The sequence below is a fragment of the Lathamus discolor genome, chromosome 5 (assembly GCF_037157495.1).
Source record: "Lathamus discolor isolate bLatDis1 chromosome 5, bLatDis1.hap1, whole genome shotgun sequence".
Classification (NCBI taxonomy): Eukaryota; Metazoa; Chordata; class Aves; order Psittaciformes; family Psittacidae; genus Lathamus; species Lathamus discolor.
Window position 1 is genome coordinate 92067245 of NC_088888.1, and position 23886 is coordinate 92091130.

The window sequence follows — 23886 nt, forward strand, 5'->3', positions numbered from 1 at the left end:
GAGTTTTCATTGGGTCTTTTATTTTATTTCACAATGGCATAGCTGGATTCCTTGGTGTTAAGATTTTTTTACCAAATTAAAGATTACATGTAATCGTTCACCAGCTTAAAAAAGAAGGCTACAAGATGTGGGAATTGTAGGAAAAATTTGTTCAGACTGCTACCTCCCATCTTCAAAACTGGCACTCTGGAGATGCTTATGTATATAGCTGATCCCAGTTCTACCCAATATGCAGTTTTCTTTCTTGACCCTTGAACTGCCAGCAAGGTTAAAAGGTGATTAGTTCTCTGCAAGCCAAACAACCAACTGGTCTGTCAGCAGCGATTTCACAACAGAATGGCTTTCCTGTTTTTCACTTATAATTACTAGAATTTGCTTTCCTCCACAATTCTCCAAGCTGCTACTATCAGACCTTACTTCTGGCTAACAGTATGAGTAGAAGCATAAATAACTCTAAATAAGGGCTGAGGAAAATCCTGCTTTTACAGCAGGTAATAGAATAAACTGTGGAAAATTGAAAATAATTTCTTCTCCTTGAAAAATACGAATTTTTAGAAATAGTGTATTGGTGTGGAGAGATTGCTAATACAAAAAATGTTAATTCAGATATTAATAGTGGGTTCGTATCGCTCATCTGAAGGGAAAATTAACTTTGTTTTCCTGGTGGCTAATCAGGTTATCACCTTCTATGACACAAAAGGAACAATCAGATCTCCTGAGGGGAGAGAGGGGGAAGCAAGGGGAAGATTAATTCAGTTGAGCTTCACAATGAAGAGATACCACCTGCTATCCACTTGGTTGGGACTTTGGTTTTCAATATATTCAAAATAAACTGAAAGGAAATGAAACACAAGGTGATTATTTGCTGATTCAACATAATTTTCCAGGTTGGTAAGCACCATGGAATCATAGAATAGTCTGGAAAGGGAGCGTAAAGATCATATAGTTCCAAAACCCCTGTCACTGGGCACTAGATCAGGTTTCTCAAAGCCCCATCCAACCTGGCCTTGAACATTTCCAGAGATGTGGCATGCACAGCTTCTCTGGGCAGCCTGTTCCGGTGTCTCACCACCCTAAGAGCAAAGAATTTCTTCCTAATGTCTAATCTAAATCTATCCTCTGTCAGTTTAAAGCCATTCCTCCATGTCTTATCCCTGCATGCCCCTGTGAAAAGTTCCTCTCCAGCTTTCATGCAGGCTCCCTTTAGATACTGGAAGGCTGCTTTAAGGTCTCCCCAGAGCATTCTCTTCTCTGGGCTAAACGACCTGAAAGGATTAAATAGAAAAAAATCTTTGAAAATGCATGCCTAAAAAGGTACATAATGCTTAACTGCTCAACAAATATATAAAATTTCATAGGCTAATAAACCCCATAGAATTATAGTTATAAATTAGTAAAATTAATAAAATCATAAAAAGGGTTATAACTTTTCAACTCAATAGATGATTCTAAAGTCACAGAAATTTATACTTGTGAGTTACTAATTTTACTGAGTAGTAATATTTCAAAGATATTAATGAGTAGATTTTGTTAATTTATGCTGTGTCTATAATCATTAAATTTATATCAAATTAAGATACATATTTACCATATGAAAACTGCAGTGTTATGTTCTCTAGGTTTAACTACATGTTAATACTTGAGTATGTTATTCAGTAATACTTGAGGCAACAATCTTGTGACACTTGGAGAAAGTAAAAGTTTTCATTTATTATCCATAGAGGGCTTAATACCTTTCAATTCCTGCCAAAAATGATCAGCGGTACAGATCATAGTTCAAGAGAAATGCTCATTGTTTTGCTGGATTGCCCAGGTAGTTGCCACATTAATACGTATAGATATCCTTACAGACATACACACTTCTCTGACCCAAGACTGACACTTAACTTCAGGTTATCCCTTGACCTTTTACAGTTTTCCCTGCAGGAATCTTTTCAGTTTACAGATGCTCTTTCTCCCAACAGAGAAAATGTTTTGAAGTCAAAAAGAGCAGTGTAATTGAAATACAAGTATAAAATGAGCTTGACAAGTTAAATGAAGGAAAAGGCAAGTATTTTTCTACAAAGACTATGCATGTTTCATTTCTTGGAGATCTATATTAACACTGCTAAGAGTAATATTCACAATACTGTGGGCAGTGCTCTGCGTATTCACCTGAATAGTTAGTCATTTGTACTGCAGTTTTGTCGTTCTGTTAGCATAGAAGAAATACTCTGCTAATATTGGAATGCTAATTCTAGCAGATCCAGAAGAACCAGTAACTGGGATTTTCTCATATCACATGACAATTGTCTGATTCCTTTGAATGTCATTAAACTGAGGGGAGAGTTGTGTGCTTTCCCATTTTATTGGTGCTTTACAAAATTAGCTTTTAGATTTCTCTATTTTAATAAATTATTTCTGTGGAGAGTTGTGTTCCCCAAACCCTCACACATGTCCTAACAAAAGCAATCTGTTCTTCTAGTTCTTTTAGACACACTGTAGTAGGAACACTACTTCTAGTTCTTTTAGACACACTGTAGTAGGATGCTACTTACAGAGCACTTTAAACATGAACAGTTACCAAAAAGAAAAAGAGACAATAAAATTGTACTCACTTTCTGAAATAGTCTATATCCATTACTGCAAAGTTTAGCTGGAATTGCATCTGACTGTATGAATGCAAGTTAAAAAAAAGTGTGTGGAATTGCACAGAAATTTACCAGTGTCTTAAATCACCTCAACATCACACTATTTCCAGGAACTGCAATGTGTTCAAGTAATGCAGATGCAGTAGAGTGGAAATAAGAAGTCAATCTCTGTAAAAATTGTATTGAATGCATAGAGAAAAGTGTGTTCATTTTTGTGGGGGTATATGTTTTGTCATCACATCCCTAAAGAAATCAAATAGAATAATCAAACCAAACAAGCTTTGTGGTTTCAGAGAGATGACAAACAAGTCTCAGGAAAATGTCAGAGAGGAAAGAAAAGGAGTAGCAGTAGGAAAGCACAGGAAATCTGTTCAAGTGACTTTTTGAAAGGGCTTTTGCTGGTGCTTTTCCTGATCTCGCTCAAGTATCTTTTTTTTTTTTTTTAAGTAAAAACTTAAAATATGTAGTGACCAACCTAGAGATAAAATGTTTTTCCTTCTCATAGATATGATTTTAGAGAGCTTCATTAATCAAAACTTGTAGAAAAAAAGAAAAACAAGATACATACTTCCACAACCTTAACATTGCCACTTCCCTTTTCTCTGTTCATGACAGCTCAGGAGAGAGGAAGAGGCGTATGATGGAGATTTCACTAGAACAATGTGGGAGGGATATGCTGTAAAATATCTTAGGGAATCCATCCTTATGGGTACTCGCTGTGTCTCCCTTTATTTTTTCCAAAGTATTTTTACATGAAATGCTTTTAATCTTTGGAAGATAGTTTGAACATTTTCTGAATATTCTTCTTTGACAGTTTTACAATTGTTTCCTAAGGAAAAAAAAAAAAAAAAAGAAGTGTTTGACAAGAACAAAGCCAAAACCTTTGGCATATTGTACTTTTTTACCCTAGCTGATTTTGAACACTGACTGTCATTGGATATTAGAAATGTAGTGATTTTTACATTTCAACTTTTCTATATCTAGTTTCTGTGTATGAAATCTGTTTTATTTTGTTGTCTTCCCAATATGTTTCTGTAAACTTTTATTTCTTTAAGCGGGCAATTTGGGGCATGGAGTAAGGTATATTTTGACTGGCATAAGGTTTTGATGTGCTCCAGGCTAAGAGGTTATCCCCAGTTACACACAGGCATATTAACAGAAACAACATGGCTATAATCCATCAGCCCTAAATATTACTGACAGGGAGCTTGCTGCATTTATCTCTGACCGCTTGCTTTCCCCATTATTGGGATATTTACTTTTGGGGTGAGCCAAAGCAGGCATGTAGGTTTGAAAGCATTTGTAAGTTGCTCAAACACAATGCAGTTTTGAGACAGCTGTAGGAGAAAATGCGACATTTCTATAAATAACTTTTCATGAAGAAACTTTAACCATGAAACATTCATTAAGTTTCTGTTTAGTTATTTTAACGTAATTTTTGGACTAGAGATACCAAAAATTAAAAGATATCAAGCTTCTGAATATTTGACTTTGTTAACTTCATCTCGTAGTTCTCATGGAGTTCCTCTGTAGTTGTTTCAGTACTAAAAGAATGCATTAGTCATCTATTATGTGGACAGAAAATACCTGTCGCAGTGAGTATGTAGCTGCAACACAGCTGCATGCATCAAGAAGCCAAAGCAGGAAATGAAAAAAGTGAATGAACTGTTTTATTTGGGATCATTTATTAATGGTTTAATGTAGTTGCTTTCGCTAGTTAAGACTTACCTTGTGTTTTAGAAAATTTGCTACTGCTGTGTAAGTGGGCAGTGGCAGACAGAGTGAAAAAAACCCCATTAATAGCAAGAATGCTAATTTGTGATATTAGCGTGCAGAGGGAAGTTTCTGTTGTTCATAGTTAGCCTGTTCTTTCAGCTTCTCTATAGAATTTTTCTGAGCTATTTTCTTGGACCTTTGGTCATAGTAGAACAGCAGCCCTGTTAGACAGTGAGACAGATAATTAAAAACTGTTTTTCACCTTGCTTACATGAAAAATAATCAGGGTTCAATTTAATTTCTCTGGGTGCTTATTTGCCATAAGTATTCTGTACCCCAGCTCTGCATAAAAATAAGCTATGTAAAATCAGGAAATTATAGTGTAACTTTAAAATTTTGTGGGATGTACAGTTCAACTTCACTGTTTCCAGGTGCTGTAAGAAATGTGATTGTTTCATCAAGGAAGGTATCTGGCAGCATTACTCATTAAGAAGCAAGTTATAGTATATTTTTTGTCTCCAGTGTCTTTTACATGTAAATGATAAAACTTGCATGCTTTGAAATACATTTTTGCCATTTAAATTTGCACCCTGTTGCACCTTTATTGTGCTTCCGTAAAGGACAGCAAAATTTCAGAGAAAGCTTTAAAAACATGCAGTAACATATTATGGTACCCATGTTAAATATATACCTAAAATATTACACAATTTCCATAACGTACTTGTGGAAATTTACTTCTTTCAAGCTTTAGTCATGTTAAGAAAGCATTTACAATTAAGTAGTTCAGATTTCAGTACTACTATTTTACCCCATCTATTTCACAATCACTTAATTACCTGGGTCAGAGAAGCAGCAAGTAGTCTCACATTATGAGCATTTATGATGTGCATAATCTTTGAGCACAAAAGCAGAATTACTATAATTAAAACTGATGGAAGAATTCAGCTACCTTGCATAAAGGAGCTATGGGAAGAACTGAAGTCTTTGTTAAGCTATGGACACAAAATTTAGCATTTTTTAGGTAAAGCACAACAGAGAGTGCAGCTGAGCAGCTGCACTTTTAATCAGTACTTCCTAGGGATAAAAGGAGTTAAGATTTTAAAAAAATAAAATACAAATTCTGTCTCTTAACCCTTTTTACTTAATATTTATTTTATTTATAAATGTTGAAAGAGCTACAAAGGATTTCTAACAAATTATACTAGCTTTTTTAGTCACAAATAAAAGGGTTCTCTCTTCTGTCTTCTCCCATCTTTATAAAACTGAGCACTGTGGAGAGAGACCAAATACTTAAGCTAAAGGAGAATGTTCCAGTATGAATAAAAGTATGTAAACTACCTGTGGATAAGTCTGGAGGGTCTTTGAAGGGGCTGTTAGGAAGAGATATTACCTGATTCTGAAACAGGACTTGATAGATTTAGGAAACGTGCTGTAGGATGTCCCTTGTTTTATTCCTGAGGATCACTAGGAAGACCTGTCCGCTCTTGCTTCCTTTCCTTCTCATTTCTCCCTCCGAACCTTCCTTTTCCTATCTAAACAATGTTTTGTGCTTTTTACTAATTCACTGCCTTATATTGGGCGACTTTCAGTATTTCATCAGGGTATAAAGAGATATATATGGTGGTATACTCTAGCTCAGTGTTAATAAGAGAACCAAGCTGCAAGCTAAAACAGAGTTAGTATACACCCTTGTGATATTGAATAGATTGTGTTTGTAAAAGATTAGACTTACCCTGTTTACAGAAGGCAAACAGGTTTTTTGCATTTTCGCAAATTTCCTGAAGTGAAAAGGGAAATGTAAGTTATATAAAGGACTTACAGCCAATAAAATTGACTCATTACCAACATTGTATTTCTGATCACAATGGAGATTAACTCCTTTGAGATCACTGTATGAGCTGCATGTAAGTATTGTTTCTCTTCAAACCGCCATTGACTCAATGGGAGTGTTATCTAAAGAGTGAATGTCTTAGCACTCACTAATCTCAACAGTCAAACTCTTAACAGCTGTCACTAATATTTCAGGCACATTTGTTTAGCCACTGAACTGAGGCTGGATAATTGCACTTGCTCTTTTTCCTTATTGTAGATAGCAGACAAAACACTCACAGAGCAGGGAGTGTATTGATACACTTCAGGTGGCAAATAAGCTAGCACACTGCATCAAAACTACTAACTGGATCAGAAATTCAAAAGGTTTTTGCTGTTGTTTTTTGTCTAATAGACAAAATTAGACAGCAGCAAGTCTGACAGAAAAAAGTATAGCCTTGTATTTAAACAAATACAGCTTTAGCTGTATCCAGCCATATCAGTGGTGGGGAGGAGAAATTAATTCTTCAGAAGACTAACATGTCAGTGAGATTTGTGTAATGTTCCCTGCATCAATTAGAATGTTTTTTTTTACAGTATAGGAAATATTCAGTTCTGGATAAAGGAACATACTTTATGGTGAGCTGTGCTGAATAAATATTGGCCTGTACAGTAATGCAATTGCAAGGAATGAAAGTTCTGCAGTCCTGAGGTAGTGTGCAGAAGGGTCAGGTATGGGACTTCACCAATCACAATTTTTTTCCTGATGTGTGCTGAATATTGCAGGTGATCTGCTGTTTTATGGTGATAGTAGCAGTTTCATACCTGGGGAGCTGCAGAAACAAAAGCATTGCATACTGATGTACAAGGTTACTAATACTATGAAACAGAGCTGAATTTTGTCTCTAGGTATTCTTATTATCCTATTATGTTCTGCATGCTGTAAATGTAAAAGAGGAATGTTTTTTATTTTCTAGGTACCTCAGTTCTTTAAGCCTGAAACAGTGAACATATGGATGATTACAAATAAATTCTGTGCTTGAGCCAGAGTGAAGTGCGGTCTGAAATGCTGGCTGAACTGATCAGCCCATAGGTCTAGTACTTCTGTCTTGTACTTAAGCAGTGAATGTGTAGACAATAAAAGTAGTTCTTGGTGCTTCTTACCTTTAGCCCTGTATTAACTCTGGATGTCTGTGAAATTTCTGTTAAGATTAAGAAGACTTAGTACAAAAGGGTCATTATGGAAAAGTTTGTTGTAAGAAAAAGAAACAGTGCCCAAATTGTCAACAATTTCTAAATTGCTAATGCAGCATATGACCTGCTGGGTGCGATAACTTCAAAAGCTTCTGGTTTAACTTTTGCACTCGGTAGCACGAGACGGCCTTCAATAAATACTGTTCATCATTCAAGTGAAATTGCCTTCATTCCATACCACTGCCACTAAAAGATGGTAGAATTTTTCTGACTGATACTTCTCTCCTCAGAGACACTTTTAGTCAGATAAAATCCTTTTCTGAGAACACTGCAGGTATGTTATGAATACAAGAAAAAACGACAAAGAAAATTGGAGCAGTAACAGCTACATGAAAACCTGTATTTAGACTTTTTTAGTTCAATCTGTGCCAATTGGAGCCTATATAAACACAACCACTTAACTATCTAGAAAGATTTTCAAATATATTTGAAGAATATGAACCTGCAGGGTGAGATTGCTCCAATTTGTTTGCTTGAAAAGGCCTGCATTTGGGATAGAAGTGTTTGCATTTCTACAGATTCTGATTTCACTTAAACATATGTGTTTCCAGTCATAATCAGATATGTGTTGTGCATTTGAACTGGAAGTGGCAGTTTGATACTATAGTGTGTGTTGCTGACATACGAGACATATAAGGTATGTCAGTAATAAAGTTTGAACTAAGAATGTTATGTTTGCTTTCTGGTAATTTGGCCATTTCTGTCTGTTGTGATTTTTTGATAGCTGAGACAATTCTTTCTTTTTGTAACTGTAACACTAGATGAGTAATAAAGCATACTGCTTAATCTAAAATCATGAGTTCTGTGGCTTTCAACTCTTTTCAATTATAGTACACTGATAACAGCTGAGACTGACTTCAATTTCCAGGGAGAAGTCCCTGTAATGCTCTGATATTCTGAGAATTTTGTGAAGGATAGCAGTGTTACTTTCTCGGGGATGGATCTTCATGCTTCAATTAATAGTTAGCCATAAATGACTTTTTTTTAAACTTCCATTGCTTTAGGAGACAGCTGATTTGGCCCAAAATGTATTCTCCATGCACAGTATGTATCGGCATCTTTCATGTACTGGATATTTGTGTAAGCATTGTTTTGAAGTGAAACACAGACTGAAGTGTGTAATTAAGTAGAAAAAAATAATGTACAAAATAATGAAAAAACACTTCAATATTTTTTCCCCTGTAATTCCTGGTAATTATATCATACATGAGCAGGGTTGTTGATTTAAATTAATACTAGAGCTTTGTGGTTAAAAACATCTTTTACTATATTTGTAGGCAGAAATAAAAGTTCTAATTGAGTGAACTAGGAGCAATTGCAGTTTAGTTTAAATCTGTGAAAATTTCCATAAGCTGTGGTGATTGCTATTTTCCTAACATATTTATATAAATTGGTCGCACAAATGTTTGGTTTGGAGTAGCCAATTAAGCATTAAGGAAGAGAGTACTGCTCATTGAATGCTGCAAAGCTAGGGGAGATAATCAGAAGTATTTTTTAGAAACCAGTTCATAACTGGCCAATGGAAAAAAGACAAGTGTCAAGAAATCATTATTTCTTGAATTAACTTTGTTCTGCTTCGAGCCCTTCCGAAACTGTTTGCAACCCAATTTTAAATTTCTAAACATTTTTTAAAGCCATTTTGCTTTCACTGACATTTTGAAGACTACTTGTACTAAGAGATTTCCATTTTACATGCATTTTCCTTGTCTACTCTTACACATAAAAGCACAATGGTGTTTTTTTTCAGTTCTACTTATGGGTTGAGCTGAAACTGCCAAGTCTCCAAAAATACTTCCAAATATGCTTTATTCTAAGAGGCATTTTATGTGTTAAGTACTATTGCTCCATTTTCATTCTGAAGGTTTAGCAATTTTTAAAAACTTTTATGCCACAGAAAAACTTATGGACTCAAGCAGAGATCAATGTGATCAGACAAAAGCCATTTATTACAAAGCACCTATCCTTTTTATACTGTTGTCTGCATCTGCTTACAATAGCTCGCTGTATTATAATCGGATACATATTCTTGTAACACACAGCAACTACGGTTACATTTACAATAGCTCGCTGTATTATATTTGGATACATCTCCAATAGCTTAGTATATTATGCTTTGGATACACATTCTTGCAGCACACAGCAACTAGTATACAATTAATCCAATAAGCGTATGGGAACTTATCCTTTAAAACTTGCTAACAGTTCACTATTTTATATCTTGGCACATTTCAGTTTCTTCTTATCTTGCTTGCACCGTTACTTTTGCTTCTTTACCCACGTCCTCCTTCATCATTGGTTCATGTCGAGCTCCACGTAAGCACTTGCTGACTTGGGAACGTGGCCATTCTTTGCTAAAAATACATCCACACTTTTAGTTCCCTAGATTTCATTATTTTTTTAACTATTATGTGATATACTCTAATTCATATGTTTTACTACAACTTTTTGGGTGTTTGCCCTTTGCATTACAAGTCTGTACATAATCTTGCACCCAGGTACTTGTCAAGGTCAAGACTTGCACTTTGTTGCATTTCAAGTGTTTTATTTGTGAAATGCATATACCTCAAGATCAGACATGTATCTGGAGATTCACTTTCTTTTACTTCAGAACTTTTGCTTCAGACTTTTAATCTGACATAGGTATCTGATTTTAAATTTTCATCTGTAGATGTGAAATAGGATTTGTTTCAGCTAACTTTAGATGTTTAAAATGTAAAATTCCAGACTCTCCATAGTTATAGAGGCCTGTGGGTGACGATTCCTGTTTATCCAAAGATTTTTACTGATTTCTAGAAAAAATATTAACTGCTTTAAAGGTGAGTCTTTTAAATGGCCAAAGTTAAATTATGTGATTTCTGGTCTCAAAACAGGGCCATATGGGTGAACTCATTCAAAAAAGGCATGCTCCTTTTCAGTTTTAATTTATGTTACAGTTTTGATCTATAATAAGGCAGAACCTGATTGAAATGGCCAAACTGCTGTCTAAACCCCTAAGCAGTGTGAATATTAGTGATCAGGTATGTCTGAAGGGTTAGAGCAAACCACAGTAAACACAAAGCACCAGAATTTTAAAAGAATGCACATCAGATACGAATAGTGACATTGACTTGCTTGCCTATAGCTATATGGATTGTCCCTAAAATGTGTGTTGGCAGTAAAAGTGAGGCAGCAAAGGCTATTTGGTTTTCCTAAAATGAGAGTCATATTTTTCCCTGCAGACTCTATAGACTGTAGTTAGCTAAGTGAGACCTAGAAACTCACATTTATATTTTTAACATTCTCTGTTCTATTCTTGAGAAATTCATATGAAAAACAGAAGCATAATAAACACTGTCTCAATGAATGCATTTAAGAGATATGCAAAATACGTACATGACAGCCAGCATGAAAAGCAAGGATTTTCCTTAATGCCCTTTTCTCCTTCACACATACAAACACACAAGTGCGTGCAAGCACACACAGCTGCAGTAGATGTATTTCATAGAATCACAGAATCAGCTAAGTTGGAAAAGTCCATTAAGATCATCAAGTCCAACCATTATCCCAGCTTTGCCAAGACCACCGCTAAACCATATCACTGAGGGCCTCATCTGCAGTGTTTTTGAACACTTCCAGGGACAGTGATTCCATTACTTCCCTGGGCAGCCTGTTCAAATGCCTGATCACCCTCTCTGTGAAGAAATTTTTCCTAATATCATAGAATCATAGAATAAGTAGGGTTGGAAAGGACCTTAAGATCATCTAGTTCCAACCCCCCCACAATGGGCAGGGACACTTCCCACTAAACCGGGCCACCCAAGGCTCTGTCCAGCCTGGCCTTGAAAACCACCAGGGATGGAGCACTCACAACTTCCCTGGGCAACCCATTCCAGTGCCTCGCCACCCTAACAGGAAAGAATTTCCTCCTTATATCCAATCTAAACTTCCCCTGTTTGAATTTTAACCCGTTACCCCTTGTCCTGTCACTACAGTCCCTAATGAAGAAGAGTCCCTCCCCAGCATCCCTGTAGCTCCCCTTCAGCTACTGGAAGGCTGCTATGAGGTCTCCACGCAGCCTTCTCTTCTCCAGGCTGAACAGCCCCAACTTTCTCAGCCTGTCTTCATACGGGAGGTGCTCCAGTCCCCTGATCATCCTCGTGGCCCTCCTCTGGACTTGTTCCAACAGCTCTATGCCCTTTTTATGTTGAGGACACCAGAACTGCACACAATACTCCAGGTGAGGTCTCACAAGAGCAGAGCAGAGGGGCAGGATCACCTCCTTGGACCTGCTGGTCACGCTTCTTTTGATGCAGCCCAGGATACGTTTGGCTTTCTGGGCTGTGAGCACACACTGCTGGCTCATACTCATTTTCTAATGACTATTCCATAGTCATTAGCTACCTCCTCTGTGCTACTTGTTGAATTTATTTCAGCCATACGTACTTGGCCTGAGCTTGGATTTTACGTCAATTATGTGAGGGGCTTTAAGAAAATAAAGTAATTCATTATTTACTAACTTTATACATATACTCATAGAAAACTTTTCCAATTAGCTTTGTTGGTCAATGACTCCAAAGTTCAATGGTTCTATCAGTACAGTGTGGCAAAAAAGATTGATTTGCTGACTTTTATAACCATTTTAATAACATTTAAAAGAGTATGATGTATTTGTGAAGGCTCCATTGCAATTTAGTTTAGCATAAATAGTGCAAAGTCATTAGGTGGTGTGGCAGGGCTAGAAGAACATCAGTTCATTTCAAGGCCTAATGCTGATATTAATGAAGTTTGGGAAGACAAATTAATAAATTGGAGACTCAGAAGTTACTGCAGTCTAATTTAAATGTATCCAAGGATATACTTACAGTTTCTTCAATTTATCATTCACATTTTTCATCTCTAAATCAGTTTATATATACATATGAAAAGCATACAAATTTTTGTACATGTCTGTACTGTATTTTCACATATGATCCAATGTGACTATTGCAAAAGTCTGTTTCAGCTTTTTAACATAGCAGGCATAACCTTTATATGTGTGTGTACATATACATATATACATACATAGCTTATCTATATATGCCATAATGATAGTGAAGCTCTATAAGACATAAGGTTTTTTAGTTCACATTCAGCCCATCAGTAATGTATTGCAAAACAGAACTATATTCAGTAATACTAATTTTGAATCTTGCTGCTGAAAATATTAAGTGGTTATAGAACTGTATGAATATCTTAATAATTACAGTATTGCTTTCAAGGAAATATTTATGTAAGTTGACATAACTTTCATGAGTTTCTGAGCATTTTGTGCAAAGTAGCTGATATAAATCCACAAAACAAGATTCTATTTTAATATTCTAAATGTATTCTAGTTTAATTTAATTTAACTATTGAGCTTACCTTCACTTAAAAATAATCTAGAATTTATGATTAGAAATAATGTAGAAATCAAGAATCTTCAAATCAGGCAAATTTAAAACAAACCATCCAGTTACAACAAAATTTCAGTGGAATTCTAGAATGCTGTGGTAGATGAAATTTGAATAAAAGTTTTGCATATGTGTATATATATAGGTCTATTATAATATATATTAAAATGCCCTTTGTATGTATACCAAAGACTTTTATGTATATCATATAATATTTATAATATTCTGCAGATAAAGGGAGGAACTATCTTTGTTAGAGAAAAGTAGCAGAGGTACCAATAATTTTCAGTAATATTCAGTAAGTAATAGTTTATGCTATTGCAGGAAATAAGGGGCAGAGGATTTCAGGAGACAGTGTTCTTATACATTAGAACTCAAAACACATTTGTTAGCTTGGCAGTCCTGACACACTTTTGTATTACCTTAAAGAAGGATTCTAATTTTGCTGTGCTTCAGTTCCTGGTTATTTCTATTGTGATCATCCTGAGGTGGTTTAGTGAGAAATAGTGATTTTAATGGGTTTTTTTTTTCCATAATGAGACATCAAGTACTCATAGTCAATTGTTAACAATATCATTGGAACACCTCATATCGGAATACTGGGAGCGAGTAGTTAGTATGGTAGCACTAATTGTTGTATTTTTGGGTAGTAAATCATTTAAATGTGAATTACCTAAATTAATCAAATCAAATGCTTATATCTTTTTTGTGTCTTTTTATGTGTATACACACACAGTTAATGTATTAAATCTTCATAAACGTGTTTCCCTACTACTTTATGCCTGTTTATTACATCAGTTTGTTTTTTTTTAAAGTTGTGTTCAGCTGGTATGTAAAATCAAATTGCCCACCAAACTGTTTATTTGGATTGTTCCATTGGTCTTGCCTACTCTTATCTGTTGTTGGTGTGAGTTAACCCTCAAGATGTAACTTCCTTTCCCAGTCAGAAATGTTCATACTGAGTTTATTCTAGATCAACAGAGATGTTGATTTGATTGTAAGTAATGTGCTTTTCATGACTGGTGGTTCTTTGGTTTAAAGTAGCTGTTATTTGTCACACTGACAGGTACACCTATTGCGAAATGCTGGCGATGAAGTTACCATCACTGTTCAGTACCTCAGGGAAGCTCCATCATTTTTAAAGCTCCCATTAGGTAAGAGGAAATTAATGAATAAAAGTAATTTGTTTTCCTCTTTGCAGTATTCTTATAATAAGATGACAGTGACAGAAATAGGAATTAAATCCTTGAGTGGTTTACAAGAAGAAACAGAAAACTGCATGTACTTTGTTGCTTAACATGTAAGGATCTAATGCATACTGCATGACTGCTTCTGTATAGATTATTCAAAATAAAACTGAACAACTCATTAAAATGCAGTACAGTCATGGGTGATATCTGAAAGTTTTTCTACAGAAGCTTTGCCTGAATACAATAAAATAGTGTTTGCAAACATTTGAATCATACATTCACACTGAAGAGTATTTTCAGGACATCTTCCAAACAAATGGATAACGTTAATTATGTGTATTTCATACATTTTGATCATTTTTGTCAGAGAGTAGAATTATAATGTGACAACTGAGTAATTCAAAGGTAGCAATAGTAAATTGTTTATGAAAAATGCAGATGGGGGAAGTTGTTGGTTGTTCTGGTTAGCAAATAAAAATATCCAAGACACTCACTTTTAATCAGTGTTGCAAGTAGAAAAGCACACATAATATATCAGCTAACTTAGTCAAACTGAATAATTTTGTACTAGTTTATCTTACATATGATTCTCTTCCCAAATTAAGCAAAACAAATTTAAACTATGTCTAGTTCTGGGGATTTATGTAAATTGCGCTCAGCTATGTGCATGGGTTTTTTTTTCTTGATTCTAGCAGAATCATAGTTCTCATAGATCTAGCTCTTGTCATTAGATGAGGTCTGTCACTTAATTTAGATTCTTAGACCTATTAAAAGCAAACCTAACAGGCCTCTACTAAGCTGAACTACACATTTCATGCTAAAACTTTTATTTCAGATCTTACTACGTATAATTTCCAGCTTTACATATTATGTAATCTAAATTCAAAGAAATCTTATGTTTAAATTTCGAGATATTTTCTGGTCAGTGTTCCTTTTAATGAAACTTCAAGTTTTGTCTTCCTGACTTGCCTGCTAGGTAATCGGATGACTATAGTTCAATATCTATAATGTCTTGGATAATTGTGTCCTAGCTTAAATATGACTCTGGCAAGGTACTAGGGTCTTAACTAGTAAATTTTGTGTGGCCGCATTCATTTGTGGTCATGACAGTCCTACAAGTAATTTTATCTCATCTTGTTGATTGACATCACATACACACTTGGATTCCATCACTTGTGGTTGGTTAATCTTAGCTAAGAGCCAAGCTCCCACGCAGCTGCTCTCTCACTCCCTCCCCTCAAACAGAACCTGGGGAGAAGATACAATGAAAAAGCTCTTGAGTCAAGACAGAAATGGGGAGACCACTTATTAATTACTGTCAGAAACAGTTCACACAGGTCCAGAAATATTGATACCCTCTTGGTACATCATGGCTGCATTGCCTTTCCCACCAGGAGGCACTGCAGCCATTCTTGTCTGGGTGGCTGAGATCATGGCACTGCTTCCATAAAGTGCTCCTTCTGGTAAGAGAAAGCAGTGATTAGCAGGGAGACTAGATCACCTTCTATCTCCATGTGACCAGAGATGTGTGCAAAACTTCTGAAGATTAATAGCTTCCATGAACACTTGAACCAGGAACTTTCACCTTAGAAGACCCATAACTCTCATTCAGAGGGCCTCTTTCATGGCCTGCGGCCAATTAGCACTATTTGGAGTCTGCCCCGATTACTGTTGTTCAAAGAAAACCTGTTTGGAATAGGGAAGACTGATATTTTAGACAAGCTATCACAGAGTATCAAAAATCACAGCAGAGAAGCAATGCTTTTTAAAGATACGTCTTGGATACAAATTGCTGATTTTTGGCCGGTTATTAGGCTTGCCTCCTTTATGCAGAGCATGAGGAAATCTTTGGCAAGCATTATACTACCCTGCCCAGTCCCATGCATGATCCCACACCTTCAGTCCTATGCTGCATGCTCAAGAAAATGATTTGCTAAGTTTGATCAGACAGGTGAACTTAAATTACCCTTGAGAACTGAACCTGGACTTCAGCACAGAACTCAGCTGCTCCTCTCTAGGGTGTTCTGTGCAACCATCCAATGCAGGCTAAAACGAAGCTCAATGAGTCAGATACCTATAGTGACTTAACATAAATATTCATTTTGATGTTGAGGAAATAAGCAAAAAAGGTGTAGAATGGAAAATAGGTCTGTTTTGGGGTTGTACACTGAGAATAGTTGTGGGACAAACCACCGTATTTCAGGAAGAGCTTTTCACAAGCCCGTGCACAAAAGGGAATTCTTGTCATGAAGCACCAATGACACATATAACAGGCTAAGCAGCTATTCTACTCTGCAATAAAGTACTTCCCAAGTCACACTGAAGGTAAGATTTAAGTGCATACATGCACAATTATGAAGTATTTTGGCTTTTCCTAGGATCCCAGAAGACTCAGGCATATATTCCTCTACCTTCAAGCATTCAGTCATACCAGTGGCTGTACTGGCAGTTTTAGTACTGTGGTGTGTTCACTTCAAATACAAACAAACCATCTCTTCCTATTAACCCATATTATTACTGTTTCTGTAAGTACATTGACAGGGGTAGCATCTGTCTCCCCTGCTTCCTCATCATACCTCTCCCTTCCCTACACTATCTCATGCCATAGGTAGCAAAAGCAGAAGATGTAACAACAGGAAAATACCTGCCCATAGGTCTCACCAATTTTTCTGGTTATTTCGCTCTTTCGTTATTGTGAGCAACAATATAGGATTTGGGATGAACACTGATGAACTGGCACTTAGGAATGAGACAAAGACTACTTGTTTCTCTTTGGAAGAGGCCCTGACTCAGGGTGGTATGCCAGCATTGATTGTTGTCTCTTTCACAGCTGCCTGGGAATCTTGGCTCTTACTAGACTGAGACTGTCCATAATAGTAAATTAAATTATGCCAAGAAATATCCTTTTCCACAAGAATTTGATCAGCAGTTTTATAAAATATTGCAGAATTCTTGGCATAATTTTGCATAGAGCAAGTACTTCCTCAAAGAACTCTCAGGCCTAAATGGGAAGGTAGCATGGGCCAGTAGGGTCATTAACTGTCTGATTCATTGGGTTGTCTGGCTCCATGGCTAGGGTAATTCCTTATCCTGTGGTTTACTCTGAGGTCACTGTCAGCTAAAGAGAGGATAGATTTGTGATTCTGGAAACCAAAGGAAGAAATCCTGGGGGTTTTGGAGCTGGGTCAGGCAGTTATTAGTGGCTATGCAGGTTGTTGTATTAGTCTATGTTACAGAATAGATACAGCATCAGCTCTTCAGTATTGTCATTAAGAATTCTCTGGAGCTAAGTCTATTACCCATCCTAGAGCTGAGGATGGCTTGTAGGACTCTTTTAGATAAGACTCACTGCTTCTGGAAAGACTCATCAGGACATTTTGTGGTAAAACAGACTCTTCAGAGTTTTTCTTTTTTTGGTAGTTATACCAAATTATAAGAATATTCTGAAGTTGCAAAGCCTGCAGTATAATTAAAAATCATCAGGAGTGTTTCCTTTGATTTTAATTTTGTGGTCGTTCTGGAATGAGCTTTGTGTCTATTGGAGGTGTTTATGACATAATTATTAAGTTAGATAAATGAGTTTTTATATACATACAGGAGATCTCCAATATCATTCAACAATGTTGATCATAAGACGAATTGATGTAAAGGATAAAGTCTTGCTGTCTACTTGCTGGACATTGATCTGCTGACTTGCATTTTGGGAGTTTTATTTGTTATTTAGAGATTTAGTGTAATTCATTGGCTGAAATAAGCAACCACGTGTTGACGGGACTCTTAGTTGACCACACACCTTTCTAGTCCTTAAGGCTTTTAAAGGTAAAAAAAAGAAATAATCCAGGCTTTATTAAAATAAGTAGTAAAAGGCCTAACTTTTAAAATTGTAAAATCTCAGTCATTTTAATATAAAAAGATTTAAAAACAGCTCCTACCTGTACAAATGAGTTCTTGCTTTAGGTGTGGTGTCAGCTAGTTTGATGATTTGCTCTGCAAAATCCCCTGTGATCCTTACAGATTTTCTTTCCCTCACGTCAGAGTTCTGTCTTTTTCCTGCTGTCCCCAGGAGTGTATCAGTCTCTTTTGCAAACTGCAGTCACCTATATCCTTGCTATCTCTCTCTCCCTATCTGAGCCCTTCTCACCTTACAGGATAAGGTGTTGTGATTTTTATTATGAGCATACTCAGCTATTTCCCGGGTAAAGATCGGGTAAAGATCAGGCAAAGATCATCTCCTTTCCCACAGGATCCTTCCTGATGCAGCCTTCTCAAAATGAAAAAAAAAGTAAAATAAAATAAAAAAAAAAATCCAGAATAAGCTGAGAATAAGCAAATTAAAGAGATGAAGCCTGTCATAGTGTAGGTTTGCATTTCTCATAGGCTGGCTGTCTGTGATTTGGGTGAGATAAGAGGGTAGCTAGGCAATAACAATTGCTGAAAATCTCACAATATACCAAACACCTGGCATCAGTACCCATCAGGATACTGTATTGTGGTCATGGAGTGTAGCAAACTATTCTCAAACTATTGTTCCAGAGTTTGGACCAGTACCTAACACTTGATTTGGAGTCTCAGCTTCTTGGGCAAGAGCTACAGTAGCAGACAGTACAAGATTTACTTTGTGTTAGTACATTTTGTATCATGTATGTTTTGTGGTAAGAACAAGGAGGAAACACTATCTGATTGCTCTAGGGCTGCCATGTAGGGAGTCAGACCAAGCTCCTAGAAGAGATGAGAGCACTGCACCTTCCTTGGGATCTTCTATAATGCTGAACAAGACCAGGAAGGAGTAAGTAGTCCATGAGTGAGTGAGGCAGAATAGGCAGCGAGCAGACTAAAACATCTGTGAACTTGTTTGCAATCAGGTGGTGGAGGTGACATAGTTTGAGAAAGGCTTGTAGTTTCTCGTGACTCAGAAAACCAAAGAAAGCTGCTGAACTAAAAGGAAATCTGCAGTGATGGTGTGGGAGGAGGGAAATTTGTTGCTTAACCTTTTATTCTTAGTTTTCTTTCTTTTTCTATTCTTACTCTCAGTTTTCCATGTAACAGATGTCAATTTTCTCTACTGACAAAAAAAAAATAAAAAAAATTCTAATGTAGCATTTTTAACTATGGTAAAACCTGGATTTAGAGATTTGAAAATACCTAAATTAATGTATTTTGATATGCTCAAATTGCTGGAGAAATGAGATAATTCCACTTTAGGAATTTGATTGATTCTTGGATCTCCCATAGTTACCCACTGACAGAGATAGTGGGATTCCCCAACAAGCAGACCCTTCAGTGGAGAATTTAATGCCAACTTTTTTATTTTAGTACTTTTATTACAAAAAATTACATGTTATCTTCTGTTCTAGCAAGTCACTGTGGTCATCTATGAGTATAAACACATTTTTGTGGTCTACTGTACTTATATGGTAGCTACAAAATGTTGTAGCTAGCTACTGAAGTCAGTGCTTGGGTAAGAACCACACAAGCAAAGCATAATTCTTCCTTCTGCTGCCGTCATCTACTGTTGTGCTGAAAGGACTCCGAACGAAAGCATGCTGAAATTTCAGAATTCAGGATGTAATCCAGAGACCTCAGTGCTGAATTGGCAGAGATTTGTCATGGAGAAAATGAGCTTTTGTTGAATTTTGCTAAATATTCTAGATATGTGGAATAGATGCATACAAAAATATGTGACTAAGAATGACTGACTTTCATGCTGTTAGACTTGACAGGCCTGTTAATGTAAAATGATTTACAGGCAATTTCAGGTGACTTCTTCAGATGGAAAAATGAGTTTTCAATGATGATGAAAGTAATGCTGTGAAATTGATTTTATGTGCTTTATTGATAAGACCAAGTGCTGTCTGACAGTAATTGTGTATTATTGGTGCTGTATGTTAACGTTTTACATTTAAGCAGAAATTACACAATGATGTGACTTTGTGCTGTTTCCACTATTGTATGTTACAAATGTATTAAGCTTTCTTGGAGTCACCTAAACTACTAAAGCAGGATCATGATGCGTAACTACTAAAGGAAGATATGTATCGATATATATGCATAATGTGAAGATATTAACATCGAATCAACATTTCAAGACGACTGCTTTTAATTTCACAGTTTGAGAACGTGCAGCATTCATGAAGTTAATTAGCATTTTAAGAAAAAGAGATATCCATTAATAAAGTTTATTTATCTATACAGTTAGTAGTTGCCTGGGAACGTCTTATTAGCTTTGTTTATAAATACAGTCCACAGTTGTACTCTAAGATGAGACTTTCAAGACTCAATAGGATTTATTTTTAATTAAATTAATAGGATTTGTGTAACTGAATTTACTCGGTTTTGAATATCTCACTCTCAGTGAAAAAAGGCTAAATCCTTCAAACATCTAAGCATAAAAGTAGTTTCCGTGAGCACAGCCTCTATAAAATGACATCTAGCTAACTTTTTTCTTTCTAGGCATAAAGTATAGCATATGGAAATTTTATTGATTGTCATTTTAAAATGGAGGTAGTATTTCTGGCTTGGTTTGGTGATCTATATTTAAAATTTTTCATGTGTTTTACAGCTGGAATAGATACCAACTTACATATGCATACATTTTTAATATAAGCAATTATTTTTTATTATCTGATTTCTAGGTTCCCCTGGACCATCCAGTGATCACAGCAGTGGAGCTTCATCACCTCTCTTTGACAGTGGCTTACATTTAAATGGAAACTCAACTAACACTGTAAGCAGATGATTAATAAATGCTTGATGTAAGCTATGTGAGTTTTCTTCCCATTCTGAGCTTCAGAATGCTAGTGTAGGGCTGTAAGACTACCCTAATTTTATTGGGCTTGTTGTTTACTTATTTGATTGATTTTGAAGTGCACATACTGTAAAATTCTGTACTTACAAAACAGTCAACATGGGGCCCTGGTCTGCTAGTTTCTTAATCTGAGGCAACTGGGAAGCTTGTAGGAATGAGCACAGTAAGATTTGATCATTGTTTAGACATGAATTCCTGTGAGCTTTTGTCGTATTTTGTTGAATTGTGGTATAGTACTATTGAATTTAGTCCAGCTAGAGTTTCTGAAATGTACAAGGAATTTAGAAAATAGTGCAAAGGTGAATTACTGAGGCAAACTTTTGTGATGGGAAAAAGGGTGAGAAAATTAGAAAGAAATCAAATGGGAAAGCAGACATGGAGGGGGGAAAGGGTCTGTTTTTTAATACAGAGGATATTAAATTCTTTTTTTCTGCAGTAACCAGCTGTGATTGAATTAATTGCAGTATTGGGGGGGGGGGGGGGGGGGGAGTGGGTAGGGAGGGGAGGGGAGATACTACTCTGGGAAAAACGCTTGTCACCAAAGCCAAAGAAGATAGGTTATCTTAGTAAGCAAAATTTTCTTTTAAAAATGAAGACTGAAGATGTAGATACTAGCTGTACAAGGACATGGACCTTCATGTTCAAAACTTCCTCAGCTCCTAACAAATTGCAGCTGTAGTTTTTCAGTTGGGTATTAAATTTTACAGTAGGAATGCCCAGTGAATGGAGTGAAAGTTTCTCCTCTCCTGATATTCCTCTTCTTTCCTACTCAGCAAGAGACATCAGGTCTGCTTATTGCTCCACTTCTCCTAAGCTTTGCACTCCTTTGAATACTGTATTTCTAAACTTAAGACTTGTTTTCATCTGATTATATATATATATATGAGAATATAAATATATACATACGATAAATGAATAAATAGAAATAAGCTTTTCTGTGCTGATACCTATACCTTAGTGCTAGGGGTCCAAATTGAACATAGATACAGAAGATTTCATGTTTATTTGGTTTTAGTTATGCAGATAATTATTATTTTTAATTACCTTGTACTGTAGCCTTACTAAACATCCAAATCTGTCCTCAGAATCCAGCATTCTGCAACACCTGTCTACTAGGTACTCTGCAGACAAAGTCCTTTCTGCAAAGACCTTGTGTTATAAGAACAGGGCTATGGTCAGATGATTGCCTGTGACTGCATTATCATCTTCTAGTAAACCAATGCCTATTAAGTGCTAGAATGATTGTGCCATAAGAACTTTTAATAATCATAATGACTGTACTGTGGGAATTGCACACTTTGAATTCTACGCATTATAAAAACATAAATAAGTGGCTGGAGTTTTGTAGACTTGTAACAGCAATTTAGAGTTAGTTGCCAAGGTAGCACACAAAAGAATGTGCATAAGCTTGAAATATAAGTGGAAAAAACAGAAAGCAAAAAGGGAGAATACTAAGGTACTAGCTTGCTTTTATACAGCACTTATTTTTTCTGAAGCTTGACATAAAGTCACATAAGGAGCTATGTATGCACCAGACACTGTGAAGCAGAACTATCTGCCTTATATCTAGCCTGATAAAAAAGTCATGGTCTCCCTTCATAGGAAACAAGGTGAAAAATTGATGGATTCTGTCCTGGGTTCAGCAGTAGCAGTCAGTTTTAATCCTTCTTAGTAGCTGGTGCAGCACTGTGTTTTAACTTTCAGCCTGGGCAGAGAGCTGATAACACCGATGGTTTTAGTTGTTGCTAAGTAATGTTCACCCTGACTACAGACTTTGTGAGTCTCATGCTCTGCCAGGGACGAGGGGAGGCCAGGAGGAAGCAGAGACAGGACACCTGACCCAAACTGACCAAAGAGGTATTCCATACCACAGCACATCATGCCCAGGGAGGTAACTGGGAGTTACCCGGAAGGGCAAGGGCTCTCTTTGGGGGGTCAAACTCATTTGGCGGTGGTATCATATTCTCTTCCCTTCATTGGTGGTAGCAGTAGTGATTTGTGTTATACCTTAGTTACTGGGTTGCTCTTATCTCAACTCGTGGGAGTTACATTCTCTCGATTCTCCTCCCCATCCCTCTGGAAGCAGGAAGTGGGGAGGAAGGAAAGACAAAGGGAGAAAAGGGGAGTGAGTGAACGAGCTGTGTGGCTCGGTTTAAATCATGACAGATTCTTTTTGTGAAATACAAAAGCAAGGTTCTAAGTATTCTGAGTAGGAATGACTGGGTTTTGAGATGATCTGCAGGAGATGCATGGTCAAACTTTTATCAGAGTAAAAACTATGAGTGTAACTAACTGAGCTCTGTGCAGACCTTTCATAGTGGTTATAAATGTATTTCAACTTCTAGCTAGTGAGTGGTTCTACTTTTTTTAATTAGGTATTTTCATTTTTTACAGTGAAGGAAGAGCAGAACTGACATTTCCTATAATTGTATTGCCCAGTAGGGATAAGGATATTTAAATCCTTAAATACCCATTTAAATGTCACCTTGTTAGGGAAGATCTGACTTCCTTTGTGTATTGTGTCCTGTAAGTTTGTGTAGCAGTTGTATGTATCTTCCTAGCCACAGTGAGATTCAGAAATACTGATTGGAAATACTGCTCGGGAAAGCATCAAATGTAAAGGAACTGATGGGAATGAGATGCAAGGAATTACTGATACACCAGTTTACCAAGCTATCATTCAGCATGTCTGTTCTGAAAAATAGTAGTATAGAGACACTTCAGCTAGCTTGTATCATATAGACAGTAGTTCAGCCATCTTAAGAGCAAGATGCTTCTGCTTAATATGATTATACCATTTTCAGTTCTGGTGCTAGCTTGCCTCTGTTAGATGTACCTTTACCACCTTGGCCATAAACATCTGTTACATGTGATGCAGTATCATCTTCAGGATATATGTACATCCTCACTATAATATCAGAGCAGTTTGCATTATAGCACTTTAACAGGGTTCTCTGGAACACAGAGAAATGAGCTAAAGTGCTCTCTTCACACCTAATTATTTTGTGCTTGGGCACTGTGACAAATGCTGTAGAGATTAGTAGTGGCAGATACATTCATCTGTATTTTATAAG

The 23886-nt window shown here is 36.4% G+C and overlaps 1 protein-coding gene across 7 annotated transcripts in view; it reads left to right on the top strand.

The window, feature by feature from the left end:
• SNTG2 (syntrophin gamma 2) overlaps positions 1–23886 on the top strand; it is a 268538-nt gene that overhangs the window by 144956 nt on the left and 99696 nt on the right. For all 7 annotated transcript variants that reach the window (XM_065679173.1, XM_065679175.1, XM_065679174.1 and 4 more), the window contains 2 exons: positions 13884–13971; positions 20640–20731. In XM_065679173.1, the coding sequence (XP_065535245.1) occupies positions 13884–13971; positions 20640–20731 (180 nt within the window). The remainder of the gene's footprint in view (positions 1–13883; positions 13972–20639; positions 20732–23886) is intronic.